The sequence below is a fragment of the Mugil cephalus genome, chromosome 13 (assembly GCF_022458985.1).
Source record: "Mugil cephalus isolate CIBA_MC_2020 chromosome 13, CIBA_Mcephalus_1.1, whole genome shotgun sequence".
Classification (NCBI taxonomy): Eukaryota; Metazoa; Chordata; class Actinopteri; order Mugiliformes; family Mugilidae; genus Mugil; species Mugil cephalus.
Genome location: NC_061782.1, coordinates 9,627,940 through 9,640,669, shown reverse-complemented (window position 1 = coordinate 9,640,669; position 12,730 = coordinate 9,627,940). Strand labels below are relative to the sequence as shown.

The window sequence follows — 12,730 nt, the reverse complement described above, 5'->3', positions numbered from 1 at the left end:
TCTCGATCTTTAAACGCATCGCTGATTTATTCCCAGCATCCCCCGGAAACTCAAGATCCAGGTGACATTTTGCTTTAATGAGTCGGAGAACATCAGCATAACCAGACTCCTCACAAAGTTACAGCTAAATAAGGCTAATGCATTTATTAATGTCCAATTTAATTACTGGGTGTTTTAGAGCCGTTGCTTTTCATTTTCTTTCATTAGGCTTTGCTGGTGTTTTCTACAGACGAAAAGACAACACGGAAAAGATTTTAATGACGTCTGAAGTAAATTTGTTAATAAGGGGAGCAACATTCTTCAGCGCTTTCCCAACTGCACTCAGTTTATTAGCGCTCTATAACAAAATGTTGCCGTTTAACTCTCTTGCTTCAGTTTTTCCCAAAAAGGGCAGAGTGCACGCAAACAAACCGCATGCATTTATTTAGATGTAATCCAAATGGACGGTTGTTCCCCCCAACATAAAATCTCTGACCTATTAGATAATGAGGACAATTCACAGCCAATGATGCCAATTTAACCAAGGGTTATCAGCAGACTTTGCTGATGGGTCTCCAGTCAAGACTTTATACGGGTCCCGGGTGCTTTTTAACAGACTTGCTGGTAAACAGTTCAAGTCATAAAGTTTACTGCTTCACGTAGCACACGCACACACACACACGCACACACTAGTTTCATACCCCACTGAAAATTCTTATTTTACACTAAACTAAGCAATGTTTTGTTTTGGAAAAACGGAATGAATTCAGATGTGGATGCCGCTCTTGTGAATTATCCCTAAGTTGTTATTCTGAGCGAGTTGATGGGAAAATCATCGGAGAAATGCACGCCTGCTCATTCCTAATTTAATGCTCAGTGAAAAGCAGCGGAGGCATTACTTTGGAGTAACTTTTACTTTGTGGTTGACACGGAACAGTCGTAGTCGTGTACAGTGCTACAGTACTGTGATACAGCCACAGCGATGTTGAGAATTTGCCATATCACCTGAATAAGCATATTATCAAGCTGATAATTACAGCAACAACAGCGCGAAAGAGATAGAAATAGCTTATTAATCCTCTTTTTCTTTCGTCCCATTGTCGCGAGGGGCAATCCGCATTAGACAAACATGTCTTTTTAGTGAGACAGCGAATGCGATCTACATAGCCGTCTTGTGCTGGTGCAGTTTAATTGACGTATCCCCGCTCGTTCAAAGCCACGTAGCAACGCTGCAAGTCAATTTCCTTTCAACATTTCAGTGGTTCTTGCTGCCTTTGAAGACAGGCATCCATAATGAATGCCGTCAATTTTCATCCCAATTAGAGTGTTTATCTCGGCTTAGTTCACCTATAGTGTTGCCTTTGCCTCTTGTGGGAGCCATGAATTTTCATGAAGGACAAACACTGTACTTGAGATAAAAACAGCTTATCAAGTAGCGGGATTTAAAGCTTTAGAGCGGGAATTATTTTCCCCCTATTTGTTTGCGCTGTGTTAACAGCCAGCGCCGGGTTGCTGTTGTGTGGCGGGAGCGTGGATGGAAGTGGGAGGAGTCATCGGCATGAGAGTGGAGGGAAAAGCTGAGAGGAGGCGAGAAAACGAGGTGCAATGCGTGTTTATATAAGATAGGGTCCGCTGAGCTTTCATTTGGAAAATGGAATAAATGGTGCACATCGCATCCCATCAGCCCACAGCTGCTCGACGAGTCAGATACTGACAGAAACATCTCCCCTTCACATGCCAGTCAGCACCGTCACTTACATGAGTGTGATGATAAAGACGCAGCCTGTGAGATGTTTTGCAGTGCTGTTAGGGACGTGAGCCTCACAACTGTGATGTAAGCCAGAAAAATCCAACGCTGCTGCGTGTAAACCGGCGCGGCAGGCTGTTTTTGTGGAACAGGCGGATTGTTATTTTAGAAGTGTTTTGTATTCCAAGGAGTCGGAGCGTGGCAGCAAGCCTGTGCGATGAAGCCGTTTCCCCTGACACTACCTACTGCTCAAGTTCAGGGAACCCTCCGTTCTGACATGCAACATTTAAATGAAGTCATTAAAATTTAAACAGTCTCCGTTCCAGGGACAATCACTGCTGACATCCGCTTGGCATGCGACAAGTTAATGGAACGCAAACATGGTGGCTGCTGGGGCGAGGTGAAGCTTGTTTTTCAATGGCTTTTCGCATCCACAGATGGAAAACCTGTTGTTGATGCTAGCTAATATGTGACCCAAAATGATCACAATGACTAAAAGAGAATATTTTAAACGACATATTTTCCATATTTGACTGAGGGAAAAGCACGATGTTTGATTCTTATCTGTATAGCTGAAAGACAAGGATGTTTTTAGGTTGGCCTATTGGTCCTGTGGGTTGAGGGGAGGGGCCTATTGGTCCTGTGGGTTGAGGGGGGGGGCCTCTGTGGATCAGGCTTGTTCCAGTGCATCCCACAGATACTCGATCAGTTTGGGATCTAGTGAATTTGGAGACCAGGTCAACACCTTGTGCTGTTCTTTATGTTCTTTGAGCAGGTGAGGGTGGGTGAGGGCGTCTGGTCTGGCCTAGGTGGGTGGTACATCTCTAATTAACATCAACATGAATGAGTGACTGGTCCAACAGTTTCCCAGTATTATCGTATAAGCTGGTTCGTATTCTATTGTCACAAGATGGTCAATGTTTAAATTCTAGTGTCAGTGGTCGTAATGTTATGCCTGATCGGTCTATAGTGTCTGTACCTAATGGTTAATAATGACTGACTAACTGATTGCACCACACCTCTGGAGTTTAATTTCCACAATATGTTTGGAAGGGATAGCTCAATAAAGTTTTTTATTTATCATATTATTGTATTTTAAAAAATATGATGACAGGACATTATGCATAAAAAATAAAGTGCCAAAATGATTTGAGTTCAATCCATTCATTTGTATAGTAGACGCAAACAGATTTAAGAAGTTTTATCCTGAAAAAGACTGAATAAAAATACAGTTTCTATCAATTTATCCAAAGAATAAAAGGACAAAACAAAACCGATAAGTTGCTCTGCTTTGATAACAACTGCTAGCCGCTAAAACTGCTAAACTCTGTTACGCTTTCGCTTCTCACCTGCATCGTGACGTCATCTGGAAGCGCTGGATACTCACCCGAGCAGATCTGGTGGTTTCCTGGAATACAGTCCCAAGTCTGTATCCACCCTTGGCGATCCCTTCGTGTTAATTGCATTGACATTTGCACTCAATGTGAATGTACTTTAAATATAGAAAATATACACTGTTACAAATTACATTTTAATAAATAATACAGTAAATAAAGGAATAAACTCATATTGGAGGCTAACATAAATAAAGCACAGACTGAAGGCCACCTTCAAAATTAAAATACTCATCTATTGCAACATATTGTAGCTTAATATCACACACATTTTATTTGACTGGTAATATACCATCAGTTTTCCATATACTTACGCATTGGGGTATTTTTTCCAGTTCCATTTCTGTCTGTAGTTCTTCTCTATGGCTCGTGGTTAGCTGCAACTAGCGTGGAGCACCCATATGCCACATTACCCACGAGTTGCCTCGTGGGTAATGTAGGCACCAGGTGTTGACCAAGAAGAGTGGGTGCAATAAAAACCATATCACGTCTGATATAAAATCAGGATGGATATATTTAATATTTAAATACAAACACACACCTGGCCACAGACTTTGAGCTGCTGTTCAGTCAATGTCCTTTGAGTGAGAGAGTTGCTATTATTTTAAAGTGTAGTTCATGTGTTAGTTAACCTCACTCTGATGAGGTCTTCTCACCTTTAGCTCACGGCTATGGTTGCCCTCGCCTCTGCAGCCACTATCTCATGCAAATTTTGCATCTTGCATAGTTTGTATTAGTTTTTTTGCCACATGGGTTATAGTGCGAAAAATTAGCAAAGCAAACTCAAGATTTTTTCCTTCTGTGCTGTTGCTGGTTGGAAAGTTATGCTAATATTATATTAGCTATTATATTAATAGCAACTTTCAGACCCTTACATTCATAAGGGTTAAGCAGGTTAAATTACAGGAATGTTTTACGGACATAGCTACTATGAATTTGGTCCATTCTTTTTTAACTTTAAGTTAACTTTTGATTCTTAAATGCTGTAATTTCCAGGTGAAGGGTAAGAACACTAGTTAGGGCAATTATTTGAATTTGCAACCGAAAAGAAAAATATCCTTTAATAATCAGGTTGTTATATAAAAATAATAATAATAATTAGTAGCAAACTTCAACTACTCCAAAAGTCACAAAGTCCCAGGCAGTTCATCTTCGTGTTGTGCGGATCAATACTGAAACATCGATACTTCCGATACCAGGTCTTTATGCCCTAAAATCAATCCTCAGATCAAAATATCAATACTTTCAATACTTCAGTCATCCGAGGTAATGTAGGAACAATTGAAAGCTACTGAGTTGTGGCAACACAACAAACCTTGTGAAACACCTCAGGTTAAACCACAACACAGAATACGAGGCATTTATGATGAGGAGGACAGAAGAGGAGAGAACAGGGTCACAATTAAGATAAGTTTTCTTTTTTTATAGCAGTTCTAAATAGTTAAACAACAATTTATTTTAATGCCCTTATTATTTTTCCTATTTCTTTTTTTAAGTGTTTGAAACATCATTTTCACATATTTTGTACGACTGTTTGGTTTTTCTGTTGTATTCGCTCGGCTATGTAGTAAATGAGGCCACTACCTCAATATACTTCAGAGTTTAAGTAAATAAATAAAAAAATACATAAATCTGATGTCTATTATTCTTTGTGAAGTTATGATTTGAAATACACTGCTTTTTCTTAAGTGTACTCAGTATTGGATTGGAGAGGAGATTGTGGTATTGAACATCACTACTTCATCACCTCATAGGAACCTGGGAACAATTCCCAAATTCATTTGCATTTCTCACAGCACGTTTCTATTTTTGGTTGTGTTTTTTGAGCATTTGCAATGAACCTGTTCTCAAATAGATGGAAACTGTTTTTAGTGCTTTTTTTTTTTGGTCTATTTCCACATGCTTTCTTAAGTTGCAGTGCTTTGAGCTCGCTCAGCCACCATAAATTCCACAGATTTGTTTTCATACCTTATTCTGTTTTTATTCGTTGATTGATGAGACAAGGCAGGTCGTGGGATAAGCATCGTCCAAGGGCTGTAAGGACTAAATATGTGCAGCGGTTTTGTGACATGCCGCTGTAGCGTGGGATTATGAAGTAACATATTCGTTACAGATAAACAAAATGATCTGAGGGAGAAGTTCTGCCGCTGAATCTTTGATGAACTCTTTGTGAGGGGAAGGCGAGGGGGAGTGGCTCTGGGGTTAGGGGGTCTGCCAGATATCTTGTCTCTTTTGATACAAGAGAGAGCCCGAGGGCCAGTGAGCGAGCAGGCTGGAGATCACAGGACACAATAATTGTTTCTGTCTACCCGGAGACAAGCGACTGATTGCTCTGTTACAGCTGGAGAAACTGACTTTTACCAGCGGTTATTAGAATGAATAAAAACATCAGCCGTTAGTGAAAACACACAACGCAGTACATTAAAAGCTGACACGTGGCTTCCACCTTAAACTTTATTAGTTGTTTCTGTTATAGTTTAGCAAAGCAAACACCAAAGTATGAAGGCATCGTTTCATAGAACTGTAATTCATCTGATCTTTAGTATGGTACCACCAAAAATAATTCATGAATCAAACCAACATTTAAAAGAAACCAAAATCCCCTTATTTAAATCAACCGAGGGAAAAAAAAAAAGAACAACAGATATTAGCCGTTACATGATGTACTTAAAAATACAAATCATCATCTGCAAGCAATGCACAACCAAGACCTCATACTCGGACCACCCCCACCCCCCCGCCACCCAGCTCTGTGATTGTGTTTCAGATCTTTGATATGAAATAAGGCAGATTCCTTCGTTACAGCTGTAGACAATCCGGTAAGGAGACGAGCGAAAAAAAAAAAAAAACGCAAAAAGCAAAAGAGGAATGCAAGTCCCGTTCGTGTGGTGAAGTTCAAAGCAATTCTCTGGCATGCACTGGGAATGGCAAAGGAAAGGTGGGAGGGGAGGGGGCAAAAGAAGAACTAATCGATTTGTTAAAAGACACTCACATCCTCGTTTGTGTGCGCAGCGTGTTGATGAACGCTTTCCTGGTGAAATGAGAAGAAGAAGCAGCGGCGGCGGCGGCAGCGTAGATGAGGCGCAATGAGTGATGTTTGCGGATGAAAAGCCAGGGAACGGCCCCTCACCTTCCAGACCACGGTCTGAATCAAAGACCGCGGCTGATTTGACTAAACAATGGAGCTCAAGCTGCAGCGGTGTGTGAGGAGACATGGCAGGTGTCAGTGCGTTGCACTCCAGAGAGGCTTATGAATGCAGGGGGCTGTCAGGTATTCCACTATTTAATGTCATCACGGCTGCAGTGGTGGAGTTTTTTCTTTTTTTTTCTTAAGTTGTAAGAACTGAAGGATGGTTGATGTTAAGCATCAGCCAGCCAGGAGTTTTAACATGAAGGAGCTGTGGCTGTTGTCCCCCTCCCCTCCCCGCCCCCCACCCCACCCTCCTGACAGCTTCACCGTGCTCTCACAGTGGGTTTATCAAATGAAGAGAACCTGGTTTATCTCATTGCACTGAGCTGGCAAAATTATGTATGACTCTAACACACAGTGAGGTATGGCTCATTTTTTTCTGATTGATATGTTCAAGTCCTATAGTAAGGTTTTGTACATACATACATATACACTACATACAGTACATACATACCTCAGGGATGAATAGTTTCTAAACAAAAAGGAGGGAGGCTAATTAAAGTTGGGAATGTGAGCATCTTGTGAGTTACTGGTTGTCCTGGGCCAGTGTCAGAGCCCATACTGACATGGGCCAGTCTGACACCAGTGTGGTTGGCCTTCGCACAGTTTGCTGGCTGTCAGATGAGGTTGATTGTCTTCCCCTCAGCTGGTCATTCTTTCTTCTCATTGCCTACGAACAGAACAAATCGCCCACATTCAGAACACGGCAATGCATCTCGAAATGACTCGCTCCGCGGCTGCGAGACTAAAGCTGTTTTCACACTTGACGCCTCGAACTTTTTCTAGGCTTCACCCAGAGGAGCGGCATGCGAGAGCGCGAACGTCTAAATCAGTCGGACCAGACGCGCAACTGACTTCACGCTGCCAGCTCCCTTGTATAAAGCCCGTCTAATGTCAGAGAGGGAGGCAGAGGAAGGAGGAACAGATAATAGATCGTTCAGAGCGAGCGGGTGGGCACGTCGGTGTTGGTATTCTAGCGGTTCCTCCACCAGTCACATAACAAAAACTGGCAGAACACAAACATCCGAGGGTAGAGGAGATTCATTTACACAGAGATGCCAGCAGGACCGGAGAGATGATGAAATTTGGAAAGTTCTGAGAGCAAGATATGATGCCAAAGTTGTCACACGAAATCAAGGAATGGGAAGTGGCCAGTGGCAGTTACTGCACCACACAAAATGACAGGGATGAGGAGTTGCTGCTTTGATAACAAACTTATAGCCCAAAAGAATAATCAGTGTATTGACTAAATACATAATTAAAATAATAATAATAAACAAATTAATAATGATAATTATTTTTGGTTGCAGGAATAAAACAAAGTTTTGACGTATGAGAGAATGGACATGGGCCTTCTGATGGTGTCCTGTGGTGTCTGGCAATAGGATGTTGTTAGTGGGGTTCCTTTAGATTAAGGGGAGGGTCCTCTGTGGATCCAACCAATTTGGAATCTGTCATGTTTTTTTTTTTTTTAGTTGTTCCTAAACACACCCAAGGTAATGACACCCAAGGAGTGTCATTGCTCAGGGGTGCAGAACACCGAACTGTCGCAAACTGCTCAATGTCACTTACTTCTAGTGTCAGTGGTTTTAATGTTGTGGCTGATCGGTGCATATCTTTGCAGTCTCAAGAGATTTTTACCTGTATGGTAACATAATCTAAGCTTTAAAATGTTGATCCGAAATACAGAAGTATCCTCTTGTTTATATTCATTTACATTTTAGCCAGTTTACTAGGTACACTTGTGCAATCTTGTTTAACTACCTTGTCTTAACGTCTACTTTAATGATGCTAGACAAATGTCACGCTGTTGTATTGAGCTGATTATACGTTGGGGGCTAACATTCTTCTCCACTCATGTATAAAACTGAGAGGGAAATACAAATCTAAAACACGTATCCACTAATTAATTCTGCTCGAAGATTTTTAAAAAACAATATATGATTTAGTGCACTACAACACCACCACCACCAGCTTTACAGGTGAATATCAACAGTTGGTTGTTCCACCGTCCAAAATGCAGGTGGATATTAGCTTATGAGCTCATAATCTTTGTGAAGACAGAGGTATTAGATAGTGGAGGTGTACAGACATGCATGTATCTGTAAATGCTAGTCAACAGCAGGTATGTGTAATATATGTAAGCCAAGGTTTTATGACAGTTTTGACCTGTGCTGTTTGAGTGACAGGTGGACAGACACCGAGGCTGATCTGTTTTCTCTGTGGACGACAACGTGAATCTTTAGCATACATAAAGTAAGCCATCGACTTTGTTCCGAAAACCAGGGCAGTCTGTTGTGGTTCTCTAATGTTACATGTTTTGACTCTGGCTAATTTTAGCCGAGCACTAAAAGCTTCCTTATACACAATCCCTCCCTGATCCACACGGATGTTCTACACAACAATGCTTTTCTTCTCTGGTGCTTTGTCTGGCATTGTTTAAGCCCTCTCCTTTCTACACCAACCTGTTTGTCTCTGCCAAGTTATTTCATATGCTGCTAGCCTGTCCTATTTATTCAACCCTGACAATCTGTTCATAGCAGTTGCTTAATGAATTTTTTTTCTACCTGAAAATAAAACTCCACAATGCCCAAATCTGAATCCTATTTTTTGGCTCAGCAGCTCTGTGGGCCCACACACAGAAGAAATGCAGCCATGGAAATTCATAGCACTCTCCATAGATGTCTATATTCAAATTACAGCGCGTCTTATTGCCCTAGATCTCAAAGGAGACCTGAGAATAACAACAGTGTGCTATCCTTACCAAATATGATTTATTGGCATGATTATTGCCCCTACAGCCTGTGTTGGTTGCATGTTAAAATAATATGCGTCGCACACTTGATTTATTAAATGCCTGATAGTTGGGTTTGCAGGTAATTTATCACACTCAATCTCCAAAGACGTGCTGACTCTTCTGTACCAAAACGTCGGGGTTATGGTTGCAGACCCGAAATGGGTAGAGAGGATTTACAAATGCATTTGGCCCTGGAGGAGCACGTACAAACTGCCTGCCTGCCGCCTGCCCCTATAGAGACAAGGAGATGGAGACAGACAGGGGAGGAGGAAAAAAAAAAAAAAAAGCAACAGAGACAAGGAGAGTGAAACTGGGTAACACTTGGCTGCACAGAGCTGAGGATTCTCTGAAAGGAGCGCATTTTAATTCAGCAGCTGTGGCCACTAATAAGAATCCTTATAAATAGGGTTGTGTGTGAGATAAGTGTGCAGCAGTGACTAAGTGTGAGTGCTTCCTTCTTACCGTTACCTTTGGACTGATTGCTGTTAGTTGGACTTGAATCAGGTTCTTCTGAGCTCTCGACGTGCTCTTTCTTATCCTCTGGACAACAGCAGAGGAGAAGGGGAAATAAGGAGAAATGAGGTTATAAAATGCCATGAAAACTGAGCAGTTTGTTTCCCTCTGCCCTTCAATACATCCATCAAGTCACCTACACAGTCTCTGCCCTGCCAAGCTTCAGACTTGATGTGAACAATGCTAATCAGCTTACAGGAAGAGGAATATACAGGAACAGTTAAATGACTGGACACACCTTCTCATTCAATGGTTTTCCACATTGATCATTCATTATTTTTTACATTGTCGATTGTCGATACTGTAGACATCAAAACTATGAGCGTGTCGAATTATGTAGTGAGCTCGGAATAAGTTTTATATTTTAGATTTGCTTTGCACACTCTCTCTCTAAGCCAGCGTCCTGGTACCATGAACTGTATAAAAATGGACGACACAAGTACTCCTAATAAATTGAAGCCAAAGCAACTAGAACTCCTCCTGGTGTCTGGCTGCAGTATAGGACATAAGCTCCAGCTCCTCCATGTAAGTGGGTGGGACTTGGTCCAAACTAAAACACTAAAATACACATCATATAAATAGTTTTCAAAATAGTTTCTGCCAATTTTAGGTAGTTGGTATAATGCTGATGCATATTCGAGTGTCTAACTTTCTGAAAGGTTTCATTTTATTTAGTTATTTCACAGGATGTGACATCACAATGACTACCAGTTGCCATGCCAATCACTCAGTGAAGGGGCTCTGTGGGGCCGAGAGAGGAGAAAATATATAAATAAATAAGTACAGTGTATAATTCAAGATATTTCTGTAATTGGTAGAGGTAGAGCAGAGCGTAGGATTCATCAAACAAAAATGCCACTGAGTCTTGCGGAAGCGTGGGTGGGTCATTTATAACGCAGACTGCAAACTTGCAAGATGGCGTCACCGTATCCTTGGGAAAATAGTGTCTATGTGGACACGCGTCGTCCATATTTATATACAGTCTATGGACGGTACGCAGTTCCCTTCAGTGAATAGATTTCTTCAGCTGATGTTCTAATCCATTTTATGACAAGAACCACCCAACTAAGTAAGAGAAACTACGGTCCAACATTAATTTAAGGCATGAAGGTCAGTCAGCCTGAAAATTTAAAGAACTTTGAATGTATTCTCAAGTGCAGTTGTAGAAACCATCAAACGCTTTGATGAAACTGGCTCTCACGAGGAAGACCAAGAGTTAGTTCTGCTGCAGAAGATAAGTACATTAAAGCATTCTGCAGCGACATGCCATCTCGTATGAATTGTGCTTAGTGGGGCCATCATTTGTTTTTCAACAGGACAATGACCCTGAACACACCTCCAGGCTATGTAAGGGCTATCGGACCAAGAAGGACAGTGATGGAGTGCTGCGCCGGACGACCACGGTGTTCACAATCTCTACAGAAAAACCCCACTGAGACGGTTTCACAACTGATGGTTTGTGCAAAGCTGTCATAAAAGCGAAAGATAAAGATACTTTGGAGAACCTAAAATGTATTCTGGTTTGTTTTTTTTTATTTCTACATAATTTCACACATCTTCTTGTGCCATTAAGTTTTGATCTAGTGTGAATCTACAATGTAGAAAATAATACACACTACTGGATGGGACGGTGTGTCAGGAACTTTTCACCAGTACTGCATATACCTTCTCTGATCGACTAGGGCGGCATACATCTAAAATTTAAGGGCATCCCCATATAGAATAGAATCAGAATGCTAATATGTACTGTGATATGTTATGGATGCGAGCAAGTGAACAAAAGGAGAGTAGGGACTTAGGGGGGAGGGATGTGGACAGCGGCCCCTACACAGCGGGGAGGTGTCAGTTAGGTAGCAGGGTTTCAGTGATCCGTTACAGCTACTAGAGTGGAGAAAAAACATGGTCCCCACTCACCTCTATTGCTGTTGCCAGTGTCGCTGATCTCGCAGACATCTGCAATGTGGAGCACAGCGACACAGAGATGTTACTCAACTTGAAAGTCAATTTACACGTGCAGATTAAGTGAAAAAGGCTCAGGGAGTGGTAAAAGTCATCACTGTGCAAGATTATTTAACTTCCAGAAGTTAAGAAAAAAAAAAAAGAACACAACAAATGCGAGAAACGAGAGAGATGCATGCAAAATTAATTACAGACTGCTTTCCCCATAAGGCAGCCCGAGACCCCCACCCACCCCCTTCCCCTCCCCTCCACGCATCCTTATCCCTCTATATCCTCCTGTAGTCACACAATTCCTTCGTTGTCACTCACCGAAAAAAAACCCTCTGCACTTCCCCCTTTGCAACAACAATCACTCAAACAAAGCGCACTATAAAAATAACCATGCTCCCCAGGCAGACTAGTGATAACGTAAACAAATACAACTGCTTAGGCGTGATAGAAGAATGTGCGGAATTCAAAGCGTCTCCGCCGTTCCCTACGTTTACAAGAACAAATCTTGGTCAAGGTTATTTGAAGTTTTATAGAAAGCATGTTGGTTGGTTTGTATTTGCAGGTTCGAATACAAATTCCGGTTTGATGGAGTACTTCAAGCATCTGTGGCCTTGTGACCAGGAGGCTGCCAGCTACGGAGAATATGCATTCCACTATTTCTTCAGTGTAAAACTAATCGGCTGCAACATATTATAATGAATTACCCCTCTTGTAGTCACCCAAAGGGACCCAAGGACTGCTGAAAAGCAGGAAGGATGAAGCAACAACAAACTCATTTTCCTTTCTTTTCTTTTTTTTTTACCTTTTGATCTCGGGCACGGAGCTATCCAGGGGGAAAAATAATGTTATGTTCTTTTACACAAAGCTATTCCAAGGAACAGTGTGGAGGATTTAGATGGATCTATTAGCAGAAACGGAGAATTATGTGCAATTATGTCTTTATCGCATTAGAATGAGATTTTGTATTTGCATAGGGAGCAGTCTAACCTGCTGCACTGTTTCTACGGACAAACTAAACACTGGCAAGAGAAAAAGAGAGGGTCTTTTGCATTTTTATATGTTAAAGTTGTGACCACTATTGGTAGTCCTGCAGCGTGAAGTCTTAAACTGATCCCTGCATTCTGCATCTGATATTTATACAATAACAAAATAAGATTTGA

The 12,730-nt window shown here is 41.5% G+C and overlaps 1 protein-coding gene across 3 annotated transcripts in view; it reads right to left on the bottom strand.

Moving 5' to 3' along the window:
- Nucleotides 1-5,560: 5,560 nt before the first annotated feature.
- The window catches only part of macrod2 (mono-ADP ribosylhydrolase 2), a 396,798-nt gene continuing 389,628 nt past the window's right edge, over nucleotides 5,561-12,730 (bottom strand). Inside the window, exons 16-18 of one of the 3 annotated variants that reach the window (XM_047602588.1) lie at nucleotides 11,535-11,573; nucleotides 9,570-9,647; nucleotides 5,561-6,980 (exon numbers count right to left, since the gene is read on the bottom strand). In XM_047602588.1, coding sequence (XP_047458544.1) covers nucleotides 6,961-6,980; nucleotides 9,570-9,647; nucleotides 11,535-11,573 — 137 coding nt within the window. In that variant the 3' untranslated portion in view covers nucleotides 5,561-6,960. Of the gene's footprint in view, nucleotides 6,981-9,113; nucleotides 9,339-9,569; nucleotides 9,648-11,534; nucleotides 11,574-12,730 lie in introns of those variants that run through there. The other 2 variants (XM_047602589.1, XM_047602587.1) reach the window with 2 other exon arrangements.